This window comes from Galeopterus variegatus, unplaced genomic scaffold (assembly GCF_000696425.1).
Source record: "Galeopterus variegatus unplaced genomic scaffold, G_variegatus-3.0.2 Scaffold7155, whole genome shotgun sequence".
In the NCBI taxonomy this organism is placed as follows: Eukaryota; Metazoa; Chordata; class Mammalia; order Dermoptera; family Cynocephalidae; genus Galeopterus; species Galeopterus variegatus.
In genome coordinates, this window is record NW_007733266.1 from 45,968 (window position 1) to 70,676 (window position 24,709).

The following is a 24,709-nucleotide window of genomic DNA, read 5'->3' on the forward strand; positions in this document are numbered from 1 at the left end:
AATAAGGGCCCAACCCCCTTGCCCTGATTTGTGACAATTCAAAAGGACCATCCACTCCCATGTGTTCACCTGAGGCCGTTACTGTGATGCATTGAGGCTCAATTTCTCCCCTTGACCTTGCTCGCTGCATCTCCCACAAAGGCGCTGATCCTGAGAGCACTTCCCAGTCAATCCCCTGCACTCCGATCTTGATCTCAGAGACTGCTTCCCAGAAAAACTGACCTGTGACAATGTGTTTTGCTGCATATATTTTTGTTTTTGTTATTATTATTTCTTAGTATAGATACGTTTTTATATCTTTTCCTTTATAGTTTCTGCTATTTTATGACATACTTAGAAGGTCCTTTCCCATCCCAAGAATATAAACATATTCATCCATATTCTTATAGTATACCTTTATGGCTTCCTTAAAGTTTTTAAATCTTTGATTCATCTGTGATTTGGATATGAAAAGAGAGGTAAGAATCCAGGATTATTTTTTTTTTCAAATGCTTTTCTGGTTCTCCCTATACTGTTTATTTTTCTAAATTTCTTTTCCCAAAACTAAGGTGTAATATGTTTTTCCAGTTCTAGTTTTCAATACTTAACTCATTTTTCTTCCATTGTGTTTAAGAACTGAAATGCTTAAATTATGAATTTTTTCTGTAAGTGCAGTGTTGGCTGCATCCTACTGGTTTTAATATGTAGTGTTCTTCATTAATTTTACTTTTTAGATATTATGCACCCAATTACAGTTTCAATTTATTTTTAAAGAACTGTTTATGTGAGCTTTTTAAAATTTACAAATGGTAGTAATTTTGTTTGGAGAGATTTATTGTAGTGTGATTAAGGAATCTGGTTTGCACTATTTCTATGTTTCAAAATACATTTAAATATGAGTGCCCACAAATTTGCATGTCTACTTTGCTCAAGAGCCAGGCTACCTTTATTTATTTTTTCCTGCATCTTTCTAATGTAATTAAAAGTAAGAAACCATTTTCCTTGTTCTAAAATTGTTATTTGTAATTTTCTGTGTTAGGACATCAGAAAATACACAGTAAAGGCATGTGGGTTTCTTACAAGGAAAGCGAGCATTATTCTAAGGACTTTATGGCAAAAATGTTGGCTGTACAGACACATTTTTGTCTCCTCTGGTTTTTGTAATTATTTCTGAGTTCCTTTAGAGTTGCGAGTTCCCCCAACTCCCTGGGCCCTCCTGGGGAACTGGGGAGGCTGCCAGGATATCAGGAACAACACTTCCCCACACACTTTTGAGAATTTTCTTTTGAAAGGTGAATCAACCACGGTCTTCAAGCTTGCTTCAAGCCCAAGCCAGGGTATTTCTGGGGTCTGGTCCCACTTTACTATTTACTGGTGTATGGGACAGCAGACAAATCTCCCCTTTTCTCTGGCCTCAGCATCTCCATCTCTACATGGTGTGAAGGGGGAGTGTTCTGAGCCCAGTTGTCCCCAGGAACCTTCTAACTCTTGATGAGGTAGGGCTAGAGTAATGAGCAAAGCAAAAGGAACATGGAGGGAGCAAAGGCATAGATGCAAAGGAGGGAATCTGTAAAGGGTCCACACACCCATGTGCCCTCTTTCCTTCATTCCCTGCTAATGAGAGAAGGGTATCTGGTGCCTGCCTGACAGGTTTGGGAGTCAGTCGTGGATGGAAAAGGGAAACCGAGGAAGGTTTGAGTCATGGATTTAAGATTTAAAAATGAGCTGAGACCAAACTTGAACGCCAGGAAAACTAGCCACACCTTGAATGCTTTGCTGATGTTTTTATTTGGATATTTCCCCTTTTCAGATGATGGTGATAAAAAGCAGATGGATTCCCCACCCTACCCACCCCCAATAAAATACAGACACAGATTTCATTCAGCATATACAAGCATTGGGGCGTGTCCAAATTCATCTCACTGGGTTACCAGAGCCAGGAGAGATTTGACCTTGGGGGCAGTCTGAGCACCTCAGGCCCAGGAATTGAGCAAGCCAATGCTGAGAGAGACTGCTGTTCTGGGCCCTGCCAATGGGGTGCCAGCAGAGGTGATAGAATCGAATCACGGTGAATAGAACTGCCTAGCCCTGTCGTGTGGTCTAGAAGATGACAGTGGGCTCCTGGGTAGCTTCCAGTGAGATCCACAGTCCCATAGAAATCTGTGCCTCGGGGTACCCATCTGCACTACGGGGATAATAATCCTGCCCTGAAGATGTCCCAGGGCTATGATGAGGCTTCAAATAGAAATAATTTGTCAAAAGTGCTCTGTCAAAGGTAAAGTTCTATACAAATTTAAGGGAATTCAATTGATTGATTGTGATTGTGAGAGTGCCCCGGGGATAACAGTGGACTGGCTCATGGGTCCAGGGGCCAAGCAAGTGGTAGAACTCCTATGCTGTGCCTTAGGTGGGCACCAATCAATGGCAGGTAATGCCTGCTGCAAAGCAGAGTTTCCTTAGTTTCTTAGCCCCAGGAAGTCACCAAGGCCTAGCACCTGGGTCAGGGCTGGGAAAGTCACTGGGGAAGTTACAGAAAGAGTCACAGGGGTCAAGGAGGAGGAAGAAGGTGGCGTACAAAGCAGGGGGTAATTACTATCATCACACACAAAAATAGATACCCACTGGATGAAGGGCATTGAATTGGTAGTGCGGATGAAAGATGGAAGCAGGGCGGGGAGACGGAGATGTCACAGCAGCAGAGGGATAGATACTATTCCAAGTCAATTCACTTGTTGGCTGTCCTCCTCCTAAAGGGATAATGGCAGTGTTTATCTGCAGGGGAAGGGAGGGAGGGCAAGGAGATAGAACCAAGAATATAATAATCTGACCGAAGGATGGGGGTCTCCTCCCTGTTATGCTGCTGCCCAGCATCTTAAGGAAGTGTCAGAAACAGGCAAGCAGCTGGTCTGTGCACTTTGAGGCTGGGGCCAGAGCTGGGCCCGTAGCACCACAAAGGCAATAATGGATTTCCGGAGAAAGGCAGTGATTGTCGGCACTGTTGGGACCTGATCACTGAGAGCCTATGACTTTTAAAACTGAGCATCATGAATGCCCCTTGAAGAATAGAAAGGTGGGCTATTTTGCTTGAAATGGGCTGCCCAGGAGATTAAGTGGATGGCCCAGGTAGGGGAGAGGGCCAGCAAAGACCAGTTCTCTGCGGGCTTGTGTGTGGGAAATGGGGAAAGAGAAACACTCCCTGGTCACTCCTGCTGCTGCTGCTTTCCCACAACTCCCTTAGCAGGGGGCTTGGGCCCTCCTGGGGAACTGGGGAGGCTGCCCCACAGGGTGCCAGCTGGCACCTACAAGTTAAGGCAAACAAGCCAGTAGAGCACATTGAACAAGAAGAAGGCCACTGGGAAAACAACCTGCGAGTAGTCATCCAGGCGGTAGATGTGGATGCAGAGGCGGCCCTGCTGCCAGGTGCTACCCTTGCAATCGGGGACCATGCAGAAGTACTTCTTGCACCACTCACAGCAGGTCAGCTTGGAGAAGAGGCTGCGGGGACCCTGGGGGCTACCTGGGCTGGGGGACCGCTGGGCTGAGCAAGACAGGCGCTCCTCTCCATCACTTCCCTCAGAGGTGACAACCTCGCACACAAAACCTTCCTGCTGCTGGGAGGCGCGGGCGCGGGCACGTGCACGGATACGGGCATGGGCACGGCTACCAAGAGGAGGCTGAAATGGACAAGGGAAGAAGTGGGAGAAAGTCAAGGGAAGATGAGCAAAGCCTAAGTGCTGTCTCAGGATGTTCTGGAAACACTGTCCTTGGCACACCGTTTCTTGGTCCCCCAGGATTCCCACCATTACATCAGGAAGTTGATTCAACCACCCCCACAACCCCCATCATGTGGCGAGCTGGATACCCATGTGCCATAACCCTGGTGCCCTCGCTGGCATGCCTCCACTCCCATACCCAGGTCATACATGGCGAAGTTTCGGAGAAGCACGGGCTTTTGTCTGGTTGTAGGTCAGGAAGTTGAGCACAGCAAATTCCAGCAGAGCGCAGAAGCAGAAGACGAAGCAGATAGCGATATAGAAATCCAAGGCTGTGATATAGGAGACACGTGGGAAATTCTTACGAGAAAAGGTGCCCAGTGTGGTCATGGTGAGTACAGAGGTGATCCCTGAAAAAGCACAGGAATAGAGGCGGGCTCAGCTCCTGACCCATATATTAAACTACTCAGACGACCCCGTGAGAAGGTAATTCTTTGCCCTGGTCAAGCTAACGCACAGCTGTGTGCTCATGCTTATGCCCACCTTATCCTCTTACCTAGAGAGGTCCTGGCTGAAGCACACTCCTTCTTGATCCAAAAGGAAACCCAGGAGAGCATCGTGGTCACAGAAGAAGGGACGTAGTTTTGAAAGGCAACATAGCCAAATCGCCTGCTCACGTTGAAGAAAAGCGTCATGACCATGAAGTCCCCTGGAACACATAAAAAACACCACTTCATTACAGCCCTGACGTGGGTCTTTCCCAAGCAGGACATGCACATTTAGAGATTTGTTCAGCTCATGGGATTCCTTACCACAGTCCTAAGACAGAGGCACATTGTTCCAATGCAACACACATAGGACCGGAGGAAGCCCAGCAAAGAGACTTACGGCTAGACCCATGGCCAACTGAGAGCTAAGCCAAGGCTACAATTTTAATCATTTCTTTCTCAGTTCACTGTCCCACTCCCAATACTGTCTTTCCAGGGTGGTAGGAGAGTCAAATGAAAGTGAAAAACATTGGTTAGACCTCTAGATATCAGGACCACACACCTGATGTACACATGGCTGACTGAGGCCTTCACGCCCACTGAAAGGCCAAGTGCAGTCTGCAGAATAGCAGCCTTCCGCCTGCACTGCTGGCTCTCCCAACGAACTCGGAAGGAGCCAAAGGGGCCCAGGCTGTGGTGTTGGAAGCACAGAATGCTTTCAGCTTCCTTTCTGCATGTTCATATGCTCTTGAAATGCCTTAATTGGAGTTGCTCCATTGAGGGACAAAAGCCATCACTCGCCTGCCCATAAATTGTTCATGGTCCCTGCTCTACATGAACTGCAAGATCAAATCTACACTCTGTAATCTGATGCTAAAGGCCCACCATGACCTGGGTCCAACTGACATCTTTTACACACACACACACACACACACACACACACACACACACACACACACACACACCCCCTCTTACCCTAAGTTAATCCCATCTGCTCTCAGATTCTCTGAGCTAGCCTGCATATTTATACAAATATTCAACTCCTGGACCCTCTGTTTTATTACCCTAACCCAAACTGGGTGTTTCAGGAAAATAGAATTAGCTGAAAGTGAAAATTTCAGTCAGCCCTCTAGATGTCAGGTCTGCAGAGTACACATCCACAAGGCGGACTGAGGTCTTCACATTTATTTGGACACTGTCCCTGGTCTTGGCTCTCACCCTAAACAGCAATGGCTCCTACAGGACCTGATGTCAACTTACATCTCCCTTCATGCTGCCTTATGCTCTGACACACCCACCCCAAACACTCTGCCGCTATCATGACTCCATGGCTTGTTTGGGCTTTTCTCTGAGCCTAGAACATCACTCTTCACTATCAACATCACTTTGGATTTGTAACAGCTCCAATCCTGACTCCTTAGTGAAGCTAAGCTCTGAATTCCTATTTCAGTGATGCTGTAGAATTCATTGGCCTTGAATTAGGTGGGCTTTTAAATCCCTTCGAGGCAGGGCTCATGTGGGCTTAGCCCCTGCCCATCTGAGCCCAGCACAGCCTGGAACTCAGGAGATTCTCAGCAACTCTTGCTGCTGCCAGGCAACAGCTTTGTAAAGCAGACCAGAACACTAACCTGTCCATGTGTCTTCCTAGTTTGGAAAGTAGATCACCTGCCCAGCAGGTCTGGGTGGGCTAGAGCTGAATGAAAAGAGCAGCCTTTCCTACTCACCTTGGTAGAACTGATATTCAAGGAGAAAAACTTCTCAGATTCTTCTGGAAAAAGGCAAGGAAGTGGCCTGGATTTAGTGGGAAACCTGTGTCCAGAGTAGTAGCTTTGAGGATAAAACTCCTCCAGAGCTGCTGTAGGGAATACTCTCGCAATTGCCTACTGGTCAGAATATATTGATCAATTTTCTGATTTTTTTGCCCCAAGGTCTTGAATGCAATTTAATGTACCTCTAATTAGTTACAACTACCCATCCCACCCGTGCAAAACTGCTGAGTATATATATTCTTTTTGCAAGCATATTTATTATTTTATTGGATTTTTCTATTTTAATTTTCTTTTTTCAGGCCAAAGAACTTTTTCTGCTTGTCAGGAGATGGGAATTGGTCTTTGAAGGCCAAGAGAAGGATAATAACACATGCTTTCTTCTTCCTGAGGATTGGAGAAGCACGGGTAATGGAAGAAAGATATCCGTGGCTATGAAGCCAAAGCAAAACAAACAAACAGACAAAAAACACTAAAGATGCTTTCTGCTCTTAACTCTTATGTGTTTTGGCCAGACCACGGTTGGTCACTGCACTGTCAGAGGGACAGAGTTTAAAAAATTGTATCCAGAGGACTGAGACTAGAAAGATGAGTAGACCCAAAGCTTTGAAGAACAAGGGAAAGAAAAGGAATTAAGGCTGTATAGACCATAACAAAATATGATCTAGGGCTGGAATGATAATACTGGTCCTTTAATCTTGACCCCATGGAAGAGTGACTGGACTTAATGTAAGCTGGACAGTTCTAGGGAAAAAGAACTAGGTCCAATGGGTGGAAGTTCCAGAGACTCCAATTTCAGATGAAAAGGCAGTTTTCTTTTTTTTTTTTTTTCCTTTTTTTTTTTTTTTCCTTTTTTTTTTTTTTTCCTTTTTTTTTTTTTTTCCTTTTTTTTTTTTTTTCCTTTTTTTTTTTTTTTCCTTTTTTTTTTTTTTTCCTTTTTTTTTTTTTTTCCTTTTTTTTTTTTTTTCCTTTTTTTTTTTTTTTCCTTTTTTTTTTTTTTTCCTTTTTTTTTTTTTTTCCTTTTTTTTTTTTTTTCCTTTTTTTTTTTTTTTCCTTTTTGTCTTTTTTCGTGGCCGGCAATGGGATCGCAACCCTCGGTGTTGCGCCCGCACCTCGCTCAGCCAGTGAGCGGCCGGTCTGTATGTGGGATCCGAACCCTCGGCGGGAGCACCACCGTGCTCCCAAGCGGTGCACTGTAGCAGTGCGCCACCGGGCCGGCCCTGAACAGGCAGTTTTCTGATGGACAAAGCTGTCTAGAGAAGGGAGAAACTCCTTTGCAAGATAGTGAACTCCTTATCACTGGTAAAATTCAAGCAGGGGCTCAACAGCCATCAGTGAAGGGGCAGTTCACTCACTGGGGGCAGGGCTGGACTCTTTGAGAACCTCCTAAAGCAGATTCTCTGGTTCGAGGGCAGAGTAGCAGGCTAACACTGCATTCTGAACCCTTAGGAGATGAGTACATAAGTCTGTTCCAGATGGAGAGAACTGCCAACTGGAAGAGTTTGAGAGCAGTCCCAAAGATAATTCTGACACTGGAGAAACCATGACTCAAGATAAACTACTCTTTAGTAGAAGAGAAAGAAGACCTCCTCTTTTCTCCCTAAGAACCTCATCTTTCCCAAGGAGATTTGGTGCTTACCTATTGTCATTGCTTCAGTGATGATGTTGGCTCTGGGGCTTTGTAGTCACTAGGGCACCATTTTGAAACAATGCACAACCATCTACTAAACGGAACCACTAGTGACTTGAAAGCCCCTGGGCCTTGTCTCCTCTGCCACTTTTGATGATGGATCCTCACCTATCTAAGGAAACTAAGGTGCAGAAAGCCAAGAAGCAGGCCCGTGGTTAGCTGGCAGAAGAGCAAGGATCCCAAGCCAAAGACAGTATAACTGCTTCCCCAGAGCTCCCAAGAAAAAGGAAAGTGCTGGAAAGCAGCCCTCTGCCCCTGCCTAGTACAGTGCAGGCAAAGCTCTAGTCAGATGACCATGAGCTGTCCATCACCCAGTGACCAACTCAACAAATGAAGCAAAAGCAGATTTTATGCCTAGCCACATGGAAGTAAAGCAAGATGCCTCCCATGACAAATGGCTTCTTGGATGACTGGTTCCATCCACATCCTGGAAACGATGAAGGCAGTGCCTCCACTGTCCTGAACTTGGTCAGTACGTGTGAAGAGGGTTTCCAGGGCTGCTCTGGGAGCTACCCTGGGGAGGTCCCTTGGCTCCTCATTCAGATCACCTAGGAACACAAGCAAAGATGCTCACACCCAATCAAGAGCTGAAGTTTAAGAGACCCAGGACCCTCCCCTTTAGTCCGTGTTAGGGACAAGGTCAGAAAACCAGTGGTCACCATGTCTATGTTGAATCAATCGTGAAGTCTTTGACAGAAATCTGTGCTTTACAGAGCTGCTTCTTTAAGATAAATGTTGATGTAGCAACCATTGTAGCTGCTGTAACCTCCTCCAGACTATCCCAGACCTCATCTAGTTGATATTAGAACTTGCCTCCAACTCCCATTAGAATGGATCTTGCTTCCCATTCAACCAACATGGATTTATTATAGGCAAGAAGAATTCACAGGAGTTCCATCTCCCAAAGTCATCCAAGTAGGTCAGTGTTGTAACAACGACCTTGAAATTGAAGGGTCTGCATGACAAAACTAGTTGCCAATTCTGACAGCAACAAAACTTTATCTACTTACCTAACCTCTCGGGGACTAGGCAAAGCACTTACTTCTTCGCAGACGAGACTGAGACATAGTTACAAAGTCTCAGTTTCCTCTGCAAACAGTTGTAAGTGCTTAGCATTTACAATACAGGAGCCATGTCCTACAACATTTTCATACAAATAGCATTTGCACGGATGGCCACCTCCAGTCATCCCTACTACCCTCCTGGGCCTCTGCCTAGCCCTGGCTCCCACAACACACTTACCAGCTGGCGTTGAGACAATTTCAGTTTTGTTGCTCACTCCTGTAAAATCAAACTGGAATAGCTTCCAGGAGTTCTTCTCATTGATTTCAAGCTTAAAATTTTCCCACTTGTAGATCATCTCACTCTCAGGATAGGAAACTGGAAAGCAACATGGAAAGGAGGGTCACATGAGACTGGGAAGCCCAGCTGAGGTCTCCACCAGCATGGAGTCAGCCTGAGTAATGCCTTAAAGTCCTTACTCTGGCCTCACCAGCTGTGGAACCTTGCCTCTCTTACCTCATTGTTGAAGTCCATTCCATAAGAGTGTTTACTGAGCATTCCTCAGTACCAGGCCCTGTGCTAGAAATACAAAGATAAGCAAGGCAAAGACCCTGTCCTCAAGCATTCACATTTTATTGAGTAAGACAGCAAGTATACAGCTGTGACTTTTGGAATTTCTCTGAAAAACTTCTGCTGTGGAATACAAAGTAGGGAAAGATAACTTGGGGACACACTCAGAAAAGACTTAAATATAAAGCAGGTAACATTCCCATTAAGTCTTGAAAGTCAAATAAATATTCTCCATATGGATGAGACTGAGGGGTGAGGGACAGCACAGAAAGGTGAAATGCCTGGTGTATTGTGGAAATGCCAAAAGTTCAGGATGGCTAGCTTATGGAAGATAAGGCATGCAGGAGTGGGTAGCAGGGGCCAGTGTACGAAGGGCCTTGAGGGTCATTCTAAGAAATGTGGAATTGATCCGTAAGTGTTAAGGGAGAATTTGAAACTAAGAATGACACTTCAGATGACACTTCAGTTAGGTCACTGTGGTCCTCATGTGAGGACAGCATGTTGGCAAGGAGACCAGTTAAGGGAGGCCAGTGCAATAATCCAGGCACTATAAAATGAATGAGTGCAGGAGTCACAGCTGTGACAGTCCGAATGTAGAGACATTGACAAGATCAACGGAGATTTTAGAGGGAATACCAACAGGATGTGCTGACCAATTAGATGTAGGAGGTGAGGGAAAGGAAAGCATCAAAGTTCCTGGCTTCGGCAACTGGGTGGGTGATGGTGCTCTTCAATGAGATAGATGGGAACACAGAAGCAACACATTTGTTTTGGGGGTAGAGGTTGGAAGGAGACAATGAATTTAGTTCTGGACATGTTCAGTATCAAAGCAAAGATGCTGCAAAAGTCTAAGTGGAAGATGACAAAGAGGAGCAGACATACTTCAGATACACTTTAGAAGCAATTGACTGACTTGACGGGGGTGGAAGGGAGAGGGAGGAACCCAACATGAGGCCCAGACTGAACGACACAGTGTTGTTGGCAGGAAAGGAGATGAGGATGGAGGATGGAGGTTCTGCAAAGCCTTGACACCATCTTAGGAGAAAAGCATAGACAGAGAAATGTAAAGGACAAGGATGAGTGAAAGAAGAGGCCCAGCATGTTTCTGGGGCCCCAGAAACCTCAGAAGGTACTCACAGCTAGAGAAAGACAGAGGGCAAGAGTGAGAATCCATTGGAAATTTGAGCATGTGGAGTGAACATCCAGCATCAATGGTCATCCTGGAGGGGAGAAAGGAGCCTCATCAGGTTGGTTCTGAGCACTTAGGTATCCACTCAACTTTGGTTCGGGGACCACCACAACGAATGGCAACAGTAGAATTTATGACAAAAAGCTCCAAAGAGAGACCAAAAGAAGAGAAAGAATAGCTTGGAAGTATCTGGCTACTCTGAGTTCCATCATCAGAAAAGTGTTGGACCAACTTAGATGGGCTTTTGCTTCTTGCCCAGCCCAGCTTGCAGCACCTACCAACATTCTCCCACTCTCCACCACATCCATTCCCCCATCCCCACACCACCAACACACAACCTTTCCCTGCCAGGAATTCAAGTATCCAGCCTGGTCTTAGCTATCTTTCCAACCGCTGTGTTACTGCTCCGCCTGGACAATTCCACCACCGTGGACGTGTCTTTACATCCAGTGCCCACTTGGGATGGAATTGTCCAGGCAATGCAGTCATACTGGTACATTCTAGTTGAGGGAGCTCTGGACTAGAAGCTAAATAACTGGATACCAGTCACAGCTCTGCCACATAATTGGTGTGTGGCTTTAAGCAATATCTTTCTATTCTGAGGCCTCAGTGTCTGCATCTATATATGAGGGGGTTGAGCTCACAGTCTAGGAAAGCTGGATAGACCCTTAGAAGTATCATTCAGGATGAGATCTCTGCCCATGAGTCTTTGGCTAAAATTCTCAGAAGGGGAGGGAGAGTTCTAGGAGGTGAGACTGCAGAGGCTTGACATACCTAATGGTGTACAACACCTTGCCGTCTTTGTGGATGCGGACCATCTGGTTTGGCATGGTGATCTCATGCTCTTGGGTTTTCTTAGAATTCCTAAAAAAGGTGTCCGGGATCCACAACTGGCTCACCACATTGCCATTCAGAACAAGGGTCTCAAAGGTGTCATTGTAACGGAGGCGTTCATCATACCAGGTCTGGCAGAAGATGATGTCAATGGTGTATTCCTGGTGGGAAGGATAAAAAAGCACACACTTGGGGCTGAGCAAACAAAGGACATTCACACATAAACATATTGTTTGGCACTGCCTAACCTGGAATCTTAAAGGCAACGTGATGAAACACATGGAGCACTGGATAAGAAGTAAGAGTAGGAGGAGGTCCCTCCTCTCTGCTCAGAGATTCTTCCAATGTTAGGACTAGAAGGGACCCAGAGGTTACCACGCATAATGATCCCAACCAAAAAGTCAGTCATGCCCTGCATGGTTACCATGAGCAAGGGGAGCTGACTCCCCACATCAGGCAGTGGTTAACACCATTCTCATACAGTTCAGAGCAATAGAAAGGTCTGCCTTAAATGCAGCTCCCTACGGCTTTCTCTTATCAATTCCCTTTCTGGTCTCTGGAAGCACACAGAGCAAGTCTAATTCCTGTTCCAAAGGAGAGATCTCCAGAAATCGTATTTCACTGAACCTACGATTCCCTTTTTCCACATTTCTGAAATCAAGATGCATCTTAAATTGTTACATATCTTTAGTGTAGCATTTCTCCCTTTTTCTTGACAAACTGATTTCAATTGGTTGTGCATCATAAATCAGAGGCAACTATGTGAGTCAAGGAAAGGCACTTGAAGATTGCAATCATGTCCTCCTGAGTCTTCTCTAGGGGGGACGTTCATAACCAAAAACTTTCATCAACCCAACCATTTGTTTTACCAATAGATCTGCAAGGACTGCGGATCAACTGACAGTCTACTTCTAGGTCACTCTTTTCTCCAAAGTGTGAAACCATTCTCAAGCTTCCAAATGTCCACAGACATTCCTTAGAACTTAGCCCAGAGCATTACTACTCACTTTGTGATGTATTTATTCTACAAGATCAACCACACATCTTGGAATGATTCCACCATGGAAAGTGTTGCCTGATAGAGTGGCAAATGCGACTGTGGTCCATGTGGATCTTACCACCATAGAACAAAGTGATAAACACAACTGGATAAAACTGAGATCTAGAGCACCCTTCTGGTCACATAATAGTCAAGGCTACTGGATGAATGCAGTCAGTGCAAGGATACAAATAGTTGCTGGGGATTTTGAAGGTCAAAGTCAAAACAACAATGGGATAGGGGAAATTTGGTGATCTTTAAAGGTTCTGATAGCTCTGATGTTCTAGATTCTGAGGATCCCCATCAGCACATGCTTAAGGGCATAAGATTTATGTCACTGCAACTATCCAGTATTTTTTCCATGTTTTCTTATGAGAGTAAGAGAACTTTTCACTTAGTCAAGATGACAAAGGACTTGTTCATTAAAATGACATATCTGTATACTACGGCCACACCTGGAAACATGAACATGTAACTATGTCAAAGTAAAAAGACTAGAAAATAGCCAGTAGACACTGACTGACACTTCGGAAAACTGAATGTTCCCTTAAAATGGTTCCAAAGGAATGTGGAAAGGAGACCTGTTAGACTCTAGTGGTTATTAGTCTGTTTTTTTCCTATAGAGATGTTAACATTTATAATCAAAATCTTAAATAAATGTTCATGTGACCTTGGCTGAAACATGAACCTTTACCTGTCACCTTCTTTGTTAAATGGGGGGCTAGAAATGATTTGTAAATGCCCCCCCAAACTGCCCTGTGGCCAGAGCTGACACTGGGACCCTTCCTCTCTCAGTGGGCAAAGGCCCCATGACATTCTATGATGGGTCTCTCAAGCAAATTGACTCTGGAGTCCACTTAGGTTTGCACAGAGGAAAGTAGCCTGCGTTTGGCCATAGGAGTTTTCTTTTTCTGGGTATTCCCAAAAGAAGGTAACATTCCCAAACAGGTAACAGTCTGGGAAGATACATTTCATCTAGAAACAGGTGATGGTGGCTTAATTGTATGGGCTGGGCTCATCACCTTATCACTCCCGTGTAGGATGGTGGTGCTACTCCAGCCAAGTCAACACTGTCTCAGCCCCCATGTTTCCACAGCAAATCAAAGATCCCAGCTTAAAATCACTTAAAAAGTTTATAAGTACACACACCTTTGACTGTCTATAGCAGTTTCCCCTTTCAGCTTTTATTTGGGGAGCACAGATGTTAATTAACCTCAATCCTTCATTCTCCAGAAATATATTAAAAAAATGACGTGCTTTGAGTCACAAGAGAAATGTCTATTTAGATTCCTGTTTTTGAAACAAAGAGAACCATTTTTTCTTTGCTTTGTTTTTCCTTTCAAACAGGTGCCCATAACCTCTAAATGTGTGTGTGCATATGCATAGATATATTCACAATTATTTGGTCTCCAGAAATTGTCTATGTCATAAACTGTCTGTTAAACATCAAGAAGGCTGTTTAATAGGAAGAAGCACAAGGAGCTAGAAATTTGCACCACTAGCATTGAAGGGAGAAAAAACAGACTGCAGTGGAACTGTAAGCGCCTTGAACAGCAGCTACCAGGACTAGGCCAAAGCAGAACTCTGAGGACTAGCTCAACCTCCCTTATTTTAGAGGGAGGGAAACTGAGGCTCAGAGAGAAAGAGGGCTGTCCAAAATTATACAAATAGTCAATGACAGCACGCTGGCTCTGCCACTCAGAGCACCAGCACCATGGCCTTGCCTTGCAACAGCCTTCACTTACATCAACAATCCCTTTGGGCACCAACGTCTAATTGTCCTCTTCAGAATTCCTAGGTCTTTCCCTGAGTTACCCTGCATCACACAATGAGTACCAAGCAGAAATCTACAACACTGAGGGCCAGTAGAGCCCTCAGGGAAAAGATTAAGAAAATCTCTGCTTTTCGTTGCTGCCCAGAACAAAAGGTGGTGGAAGCAGCTGCCAAATTGCTTGGAGCCAGCCAGGGAAAGGGAGACTGAGAAAGTTTCCTGGAGTAGGCCAGAGAAAGACAGAAAAGAGCTGGTAGAGCCTGGCTACCATTCATATGGGAGGCCCTGACCCATCCCCACCCCGCCTCACCTGACTTCACGAATGGCCTTCAAAGTGTTTCCATGGTCCCCAGTGGCTGGCAGTTCCAACTTAGCCAGCTGAGCGTCCTTCATTCCCAGGCCATGCCAACTGCTTGGTAGCCAGAGGGAAGCCTTCCCTCCACACCCATGCTGTGCTCGTGCTCTATGTTATAGTGTTTCAAATGAGCGTTTAATTTCTATTTGACAAGATACCAATTGCAAGTTCATTACACATCAACTGATAACTAACATTTCAAGTTTTTCCCAGTTTGACAAAGGAGATTGCGATGTACATCTCTTTTAGCACAGCTGAAACTCTAGAAATTTGGTGTTTAGGAACTGGCTCAATTAGAATCGCCTGAGATAATTACCACAGCAAGAAACAGCATTAGCAACCACTGATGCTGCAACAGGAAGTCGTTCCCAGACTGGCTATTGCCTTTTAAGCTCAGACTGGGTCTTTCAAAAGTTAAGCCAGGAGGTTGGTAGAAACATTTGATTAAAATCCACATGGCATGGACTCATGTTTCCCTCCCTGAGGACAAGGTCTGCACTCTATACAACATCTGATTGACCAAAGGGTGTTGAAACTCCCCTCAAATAATTACATGGACGGTGTAACAAATGTTGGGACTCACAACGTTGCTGAGAGGCTGTTACCTCAAATGTAAAATGGGGATCCTCATGCTGCAACACAGGCTGTCATGAGGACCCGGGGAGACAAGTATACTCTGAGCACTGGCAAGTTCTGTGGCCATGTGGCAGAGACGTGCATCTTCTCCTCACCAAGTGCATCAGGGGAATGTAGGCTGCACAAAAACAGGGACTTCCCACCTCTTTGAAGAACTATTTGGAATGATGTAGAAGTGAGACTACTCAGAGAAATTCAATAGCACATAAGCGTTTGGAATATTCAAAAGGCACTAGCCCAGGCTAAAGCACCACCTTACTGGCCAAAGAAAATCAAGTTGTTGGTTCCTTTCTGGACCAGTTCTGTGTTTTATGCCTGGTTTGGTGACTGATGAATCATTAGACTGGTATCCTTCAGGCTTGTCAAGTATCAACACTGCCCGGCACCCCTGGTGCTGGCAGTATTAATAGTCAAGGAGCAAGGAGAAATAGGGCATTCAGCTACCATGATTGGGGCTACTGCTGCCACAGGGCTGTCACAGATGATAGAGACTGGTTTCCCAAAATTATATCTTACACAAATAGCAAGGAGATTGTAGCCACAAATTTTCCACTATTCAGTTTACAGGATGCTCTATTTCATCCAGAAAATAGAGCAAAACAACTTAGGGCCATCTGCCCCATTCATCAATGTGTGTGTTCTCTCCACTCAGCCCAAGGAAATTTTGCCACCACTGACTGGGTGGAGGTGAACAGGCTAGGGAGAAAGGAACAAAGCAGCCTGCTGGAATTTAGAGTGGTTACTTCCAAAACAGCTTGGCAATGCCTTAATATCAATTCAAAGGAGCAGAGAAATAGACCAAAAGAGCAGAAAAATAGATGCGCAAGGTTCTGGGAGCCATCAGGTTACTGTGGACTGAAAACTTCATTTAGCTTTGGGCATACTAAAGGGAAGGTAGAGACTGCTGCAGGAGGCTCTCTACCCCACTAGAAAACAATCCTGTACTGCCTTTCCTACCCCTACACCAATTACCTGAAAGGCCCATTTCCTATTAAAAATAAACAGTGGCCACAATGGTGGGACCACAAGATTTCAACTTATGGCTCTTGCTCAGAATCTAGTGTTTCTTGGTTTATAAGCAATTTTAACAAAACTGGTTGCTGGTTTTACACCCATTTAGAAAAGGTAAAAAGAAGACTAATTCTTGTAGTGGTAAGCACATTGATAGCAGTATAAAGTCAATCTCACATCAAGGGAAGAGAGAAAACAAACAAACAAACAAAAAAAACAATTTTAAAATGTAGATAGAAACTCAAAAATATCTGTCTGTTCTCATGTTCTGTTATTTCCTGTTAGTTCCCAGCATTCCATTCTACGAGTTACAGGCTTTCCCTTGCTCTAACAGGAGAACATCATGGCCATTTGTGGTACGTGGACTCTTGAGACGGTTCCCAATGATTGCACTTTCTGGTGTTCATGCCCTTGTGTAATTCCCTCCACTTGACTGTGGGCTAGACCTGATGACTTGCTTCTAATGAACAGAATATTGAAGAAGCAATGGGATGGCACTCCCAAGATTAGATTACAAAACTTTTGTGGCTCCCATCTGGAGCACATTCTCTCACACTCTTACTCGTTCTGAGGGAAGCCAGCTGCCATATTGTGAGCTACCCGGTAGAGAGGCCCACATGCAAGAACTGAGGGAGGCCTCCAGACCACCGCTGGAGAGGAACTGAATCCTGCTAACCATGTCAGTGGTGTTGGAACTAGATACTCCTTCAACTGAGCCTTCAGATGAGAGCCCAGCCCCCAATGGACACCTTGATTATAGCCTTGTGAGAGACCGTGAAACAGAGAACCCAGCTAAGCCATGCCTGGATTCGTGACTCACACAAGCTGTAAGATAACAACTATCTGTTGTTTTAAGGCACTATGTTTTGGGAGTAATTTGTTACATAGTAATGCATAAGTACACTGTGTCTCAAACAGTGAGACACTGTGTTTGAGACACAGTGTACTTATGCATTGCTATGAACCAATAGCCAAACAAAGCACCACAGGGGGGAACATCACTCTTTCACTCAGCATATGTAAACATCTTGATCTTCCACGAATGCTTACTTACCTTTGAGTGTCTATTTGCAAGGCCCATCTCAAAAGTCAAGGCTCTGAACTGCCCCAGTCACAGGCTCTTGTAGGGTATCAGTGAACATGCTAGATCTGTGTCTACCCGGGACCAAGCCAAGTCTATGACTGCAGTGGAATTGGTTACCACAGCCTTCCTCATTGTCAGGCTCTGCAGATGCAAGTGACTACTGTGGAGCATCTTCTGTAATTCGTTTGCTCAGTTAACATGTACTGAGTCTTGGCATCAAGGAGCCCATAGTGGAGACAGCAAGGCAGACATAGAGCAAGTAATTACAGTGAAATGAGGTAGGAAAGATCACGTAAACAACTGTGATGTATCCTAGAAAGATGTGTGTACCAAAGAGGAGTGTGGTGCGAGTAAGAAGGGAACAACTAATAGCTGTGGAAGTCAGGGAAGCTGCCATGAAGATGTCACCTGAGCTGTACCCTGACGAAGGCTGTTTTTGACAAGTAGGAAAGTGGAGCAATGGCATCCCCATCAAGAGACTGTTCAAACAATCTCAAGAGGTACAAGGCAGTCTGGGAACTTCCATACTCTAGTGTGACTAGAGCACAAGGGGGTGAAAAGGAATACATCCATGGAGGGCCTGGACTGCTAGAGTGTGGGGTGGAACCACATGCCAGAAGCAGGGGCAGGACAGCAGGAGGTTCATCACTCGGGAGGCGGGCTTACTAGTGGATTGGGATAGGAGGAGACCTTTGCATATTCCAGGTGGGAGATGATGAAAGCTAACTGGGGACAGAGCTGACATAGTATGATTCCAGTAAAAAAGGAGAGAAGGCACTAGGGCAAGATTAGAGAAACAGTCTTAGAGCAAGAACTGGTAACTATAGACTTAAGTCCATATAAATAATTATCAGAAGAAAAGAGCCATTCCATTGCAGTGTGTAGAGATGCCTTATTATTTTTATTTGAATGAAAGACTGGAAGATACAGTCATGGTTCTGAAGATCCTCTTCGGGCAGCAAGGGACTTACCTTTTCCAGCCTCGTTCTCAAGTCAGTGACGGTTAAAATATCTCCCTCCCTCCAAAAACAACAACAACAACAAAAACCCACAAAAAACAAATAAAAGCCCCTCTTGGAGTCATTACAGAAAAACAGAGCAGGAAGCACAAGTGTGTGGAAGGCCCTGTATGTAGGCCAGCCCCTGGGCTAGGGAACACTGTACTCAAAGCTTAGTACTCACCATGTCCATTATAGAGAGTGGGCCAAGGCTGTTGACAGAGATCTCAACAGTGACCACAGTGGGCTTCTCTGTAAGGAAAGCAGAAGTAGCAGAGGGTAAGTGTCAAATAGGGGCATGGGACAGGGGAGGGTCAGAGGGCAGAAAAGGGGAGACAGGTGAGGGTTGAACTATGTATTTTCACCATCCGGTCCTATTTCTTTATTGGTTCTGTCATGGCAAGACCCAGCTCATGGACTGTTAAGAGTTGGACATACACCTCGAAGATCAACCATCCAGTCTAGTCATCTGGTTTTATAGTTGGAAAAACTGAGGGTAAGAGTAGGGAAAAGTCTTGACCAAGGTTAGTGGCATTGCCGAGAATAGAGTTAATGTCTGTTACCTGAAAGGTCAGCAGCAGATGTTCCTGTCCATGTGCATGGCACCCTCACCCACATCCCAGGGCCATTCTCCACTCCTATGCCCTCCCTACCCTTTGGGAGGGGAGAAGTTTGTTCTGTTACTCACCACCAATGCCGGGGCGCAGTTTGTGGTCATAGTTACTCAGGATCGTGTTCAGGATGCGAGAGGCTTCTGGCAGTTTGCCAACTGGGCGCCCGGTCCCAGTAGCAGTGGGCTTTGTTTCTTCAGAGAGGAGCTTCCTTCCAAGGGGCTGTGGCTCAGGGCCATAGAAGACATCATTATGGGCAGAGGCTTCCTTCTTTGACGCAGGCTGAGGTCCCTCAACCCTAGAACATGCAAACAAAAAATAAAGCTCTGCCTTCCACCCTGTAGGGCCCCAGCTTATGCCTCTTGCAACGATGCTTAATTAAATAGTGACTGGTAACTGTAAATTATGAGACAGAAACAGATTATACTCGTTAATTTCTTTTAAATCTTGCTGCTCTTTGAGGATTTGCTACACTATTCCTCTTTTATAATAATTCTTTACTTAGAAAAAAAAAATCAATAATAAAAATAAGACCTAGACTTTAAAAGGATTTTCAATGCAAAATGAAATGAGAGGGCATTTGTGTGTGAGCTCTGGCCAATCAGCCACTGTTACTAGCCTTGGCCTCCAGTCCGCCTGACCAGCACCACCTGGGAGCAGTGGACAGGCAGAGGGCCAGGGCTACCGAGGGACGCTTGCAAAAGCCAGAGCAGCCTCTCCCAGAAGGACTAGAACATTGTGGGGATATTCTGCAGTTTTGTAATACTCGTCGCATTAAGGACAGTGGCCAGGAGTGGAGGGAAGAAGGCTAAAGGGCAGCTCTTTGTGAATATTTAAGCACTGAGGAAAGGCAGGAGTCCTTCACCCAGAGACTGTCATCCAGGAAACGGATGGCCAACAGGAGCCCATCTGGAGTGTCACAGCCATTCGCCACAGCCAATAATAATAATAATAGTAGTAGTAATAAAATTAAATTAAGCAAAAATTTAAAAAGCCATCTGCCAATGTATGAAACACAGCAATCGTGTTAGAGGTCAGAGTAGTACTACTTTTGCTGGGAGGCAGTGACGAAGGGGGCACCAGGGGGCTTCTGAGGCTGTGCTCATGTTCTAGTCCTGGATCTGGCTTCCTTTACACCACTGTGCTCACTTTCTGACACCTCATCAGCTGTACACTTATGATTTAAGCACTTTTCTGTATATATGTTCTAATTCAATAAAAAATATTTTTGAAATAAAAATGCCCTGACTGTTAATACAGGGATCTGATTTGGATCCTGATTTTTAAAAGCAAACTATAGTTATGACACAACAGAAGAGTTCTGAACACTGACTGGATAGTTGAGGCATGAATAAATTGCTGTTAAATTTTTGGTGTAATAATGGTATTTACTTATGTTTTTAAATTCCTTAATGATTACAAATACATACTAAAATAATTACATATGAAATAATATGATATCTGAGATTGACTTCAAAACAATGTAAGCCAGAAAAGGAGGATGAGTGGGATACAGAGGAAATCAGAGTGACCATGAGTTCATAAATGATGAGGTTGGGGATGGCCACATATCTACAGATTCAGTCTACCATTCCCCCTACTTTTATATGATTTTGAAACAATTTTATAATTAAAAGCGTTTTAAAAAGCCATCAGCCCAAATTAATCTGTAATGCTGGAAGGCAGGAGAGTGTACTGGGAGGGGCATTGGTAAGGCTGTATTTCCTGGTCTAGGTGCTGGTTACATAGGTATGTTTACTCTGTGAAAATCCCCTATGCTGTTTGCTCATGGTTTCTGTGCTTTTATATTTGTATGTTACACTTTTTTTTTAATGATTTAAAAAAAAAAAAACTATCAGGTAACTTGATTCCTAAAATAAGGGGTAAACAGGGCAGGAGACATGGGCATGACTCCTGTATTGCAGACCAAGGGAATGCCAACTTGGGCAGCAAAATGGATTTTTCTGCAGTAGTTTAAGCTCTTAGAATTGCTTAACTGGCATGCAGATGTGCCAAGTCTATGCCATTTCTCATGTCTAAAGTGGCTAATTTCCATTGTGGGCTAGGGAAGAAGTGGGCTTGGAAAAAGCAGTTTCTGCTTTCAAATGCCACATCCAGAAGGCCTCCTCTTTCCCTGAGGCTTTTCAAGTCTCATGGGTGCCTGGAGGCTAATCTCCCAGTCCCTCTGGGAGGAAGGAAAATGGGGGGCCTGAAACCCTGCAAAATGAGTGACGTGGCTGGGAACATGGCACAATCAAAACTGTAAGCCAGTGGTAGACTGCACTGCCAGACAGGACCACTCAAAAGCCTGCAGTAGCCCCTCCCATATCTGAAACCCTCAACAACAACCCCCCCTCCCCCAACAGGTTTAAAGAGGCAAACAAATAAACACGAAAGCACTGGGACCACCACCTAAGCCCTTCTGACCCTAGACTAGGTCTGCAATGAAGATGACATCAGAGGGTCTCGAGTTTGCTTTAATCACACAATCGGCTTTTGCCAGTTAAAACAAACCAACCAACAAAACAAACAAACAACCTCATCCTGGGATCCTTGGGGTTAAGAAGCTGCTGACAATGCATACCTTTCCCCAGTCAGCCATTAAGCTCACTTTCAGGGCTAGGAAGAACAAAAACTTGAAAAACACCTATACAGTGGACTAGTGGGATTTTCCACAGGGGCTTTTCAGGCACCCACATCCTTCCAGATGTGATGATTCGGGATAGAGTGAATCTCTGCACCACCTCCCACCCCCAGCAGCCTGGTTGGGGTTAGGGAATATAAGGGATGCTGGAATATTTTTTCCAAATCAGCTCTCTTGCTTACTTTAGAGATGGAGAAACTGAGGCACAGAGGGAGGAAAGGCTGTGCCCAAAGTCCACAACTGATTTGAGGCTAAGTATGGGCCAGAGCAAGGTTTTTTGGTTGACGGTGACCCAGCACACCCCACTGTCACCTCCTCAGCTCTTTCCTGACATCACAGGTTGCCATGTTGACAGTATCTGAACATCAGTTACCTCAGCAGCCCTCCCCTCTGGCTGGAAGGGTAGCTTCCATATTCATAGCCCTTCTTCCCTGCTGTTTTCCTCTCTGATTCCCGTCCCTTCTTCCGACCCCCCGCCCCCCGCAGGTCCTAGCCAGTCACCATGTCTGTTCTCTCAACTAGTACAAATCCCATGTGAGGGATGTGGATGACTAGAAATTCCTAGCACGCATTCAGAAACATTTGCCAAGCCCCTCCTCAGCCCCCCCCCCCCAGGGCACCAGCAGCGAGCCACACAGCCCCTCCCCTGAGGAGCCATCCCCTCTCCCCAAAACAGATAAACAAGACTCAAGCGCAGTGCCATGGAGACTTCGAGAAAGCTCCACAGATCAGGCAGCTTAGGAACTTGTGACAGCTGGAAACCGTCTCAAAAAAATGAAGCAGTCATCTCTTCCACCCTAACAAGCCAGAAATCCAGGGTCCAATGTTCCTAGCGAAGTCCCAGGACAAGGAGAGGGTATGAGGGAAGCTGGCTGCTCAACGGAAACCTGAAAAGGGGAGGGGGATTGAAATCCAGGCCCCAAACCACAGACCTCAGAGGAGAACAACATTCCTGGCCTCTGACTCCAGTCGGCCCAAGACCCAGCAGGGTGTCTGGGGGATGAGGAAGTGGGGGAGGGGGAGGCAGGTAGGCGCTGCGAAAAAACTGTGAGCAACAGAGGACACACGAAGCAACGCTCAAACGTGTTCAGCGCGGCTATGTCCCCAGCCCTGCCCCCGTCCCCAGTAGCGTGAGCCTCTACTAGCCGGTCACCCCGGGGCTGCTCCCCTCTTCCTGCGCAAGACCCCGGGAGGGAGGGGAATGCTCGCCCTCCCACCGCCGCAGTGCTTTGGAGAGCAGGGGTCCGTGGACGCGAGTGGCCAGGGGACAGGCGTCCCGCCTTCCTCCCCGAGCTCCCCCTCAGGGGCCCGGGGCGCCCATCCTAGAGGGAGCGGAGGCTGATTGCGCGTCGAGAGGACTCGGGACCCGGCTGGCCCACGCGAGGGCCCTGGGCAAGGCGGCCGCGGAGCTCGAGGCACGCGGAGTCGCAGGGGTCCTGGGAGCCCGCCCGCTGCCGAGGAGAGGGAGCTGAGCGCGGAGGACTCTTGGGTCCCGGGAGGGAGACTCACCTCGACTGGATGATCACGAATATGCCCAGGAGGAGCACGAGAACTTTGGGCAACATCGCGGCGCAGAGCGGCGCGACCACCTGAGAGGCAAGATGGGGAGCTGGGGGAGCTTTTGCCTCCGCTGCGACCCCCTTCAGGCCGCTGTTGCGCCGCGGCGTCGAGAGGTCGAACTGTGCTCTCCAGCCCTCGGCCTCCCCACCACCTGTTGCACGCCACCACTTCCTCATGTCACCTGGCCTCCCCTAGCTGCCTCTGCGATTTTCCCTGTTCTTACTCCCCACCCTCCAGTCTTTCGGAACACATCTCTTGACATCTGAAGGAAGCTAGGTAACTCGGCGCCTTCCTAGGCACGGGAAAGAAGACAGACTTGGGGGTCTCCCCTGCAAGCTCTGATCTGAGCTAGGATGCAGGCTAACTTCCCAGGCATTTGGGGACGGGGCAGGACCCCCCAACAGAGGCCCAGGCAGTGGCAATTAGTGGAGGACTTCCTCTGAACCTCAAGAAGGCACTGAGGCAATGTGGCTCCCCATTCAAGCCTGAGGCCTGAGGCCTGGGTGTGAGAGGGAACCCCTGGGATGTAGGAAGACTTAGAAATCACCTCTCCAAGACCAAGTAGCCAAATCTTTCTGGAGACTTGGCTTCACGTGATACCAGAAGAAGTGAGAAGTCCCGGAGTGGAGAGGGCCCTTATTCAGGGAGGGCATGTCAAGAGTCTCAGGCATCCTTGGACTTCATCTTTCTTGCCTAGACCCGCCACATTCACTACAGAGGGGAAGGAGTTGCAAAGATTTGCGGAACAAGCTGATGCCCAACACTAGCAGCACCGTCACCTGTTGCTCTAGAAAGGGCTGTGTGCGTGCATCCCAGCTCCCATGAGGGCTCCTCGGAGAGGCTCTGCTGTACCATACTGATCTAATACATCCTCTCCACCACCCCACCCCCAACCACGTCACTCTGCTTTGTCATCTTCACAGCACTGCTTACTGTGAACTGATGATTTTCTTGGGCATTTTTTTGTGAGCTGGTTTACAAGGGTCTCCTTCACTGGAATAAGCTCAGTGACACACACACACACACACACAAAATGTGTCTATCTGGTTTTCCACTATATCTCTGAAACTTAGAAAACCTGTGGACACACAGTAGGTACTCAACAAATATTTGTTACTGGCCTGTGTGCAGCTGTGTGTTCTTAGTGCCACTGAGTCTGCCAGGATCTGGGGCTCCCTTCAGACTCCAGTGTAAGAGAGAAGAAAAGACTTCAGGGTACATTCAGGCCTCTCATGTGCATGCTTCCTAGCCCTGTGGCAGGGCCAGCTTCATGGGCATGTGACCCATGCAATCACACAGGGCCTCCCCCCACACACACACCCAAAGAAGGAACTTATGCTTTGTTTAATGCTTTGCTATCACCCTCTTGAAATTCTTGATAATTTTTGAACGAGTGGCCCTGCATTTTTCTTTTCCCTGAGCCCTGCATATTATGTAGCCAGTCTTGTCCTAGGGAGACATGTCACAGAGCAGGGACTAGGCAAATATGGATTCTTCCTGAGCCGACGAGAAAGATAAGGCTGCCTGTCCACCTGCCTGCTGTTCTATCCAGCACCAGACTGCTGCAGAGAGGGGCGAGTCTGCACTTCCTGTAGCCAGCCTTGGATTTAAAGTGTCTCATATGCACGTCTCTTCCTCCACTCACATTGGAGCTCCAGGAGATGACTGCTTGTTTGATTTACCTGTATTCCTCTGGGTCAATCACAGTGCCCAGTGACCAGTAGGCATTAATTACATTTGCTGAAGGGAAGACTGAATCCCGGGCAGCC

At 46.3% G+C, this 24,709-nt stretch overlaps 1 protein-coding gene across 1 annotated transcript; it reads right to left on the minus strand.

Annotated features, from left to right (window-relative positions):
- Window positions 1-2,180: 2,180 nt before the first annotated feature.
- Window positions 2,181-22,945, minus strand: GABRE (gamma-aminobutyric acid (GABA) A receptor, epsilon). The gene is made up of 9 exons (XM_008591670.1): window positions 22,890-22,945; window positions 18,814-19,034; window positions 18,310-18,377; window positions 11,172-11,392; window positions 10,346-10,428; window positions 8,879-9,016; window positions 4,249-4,401; window positions 3,903-4,102; window positions 2,181-3,653 (listed from the first exon to the last, which is right to left on the minus strand). Exons 1-9 carry the CDS (start codon window positions 22,943-22,945, stop codon window positions 3,279-3,281), a joined length of 1,515 nt encoding a protein of 504 aa, XP_008589892.1. The 3' UTR covers window positions 2,181-3,278.
- Window positions 22,946-24,709: the final 1,764 nt, after the last annotated feature.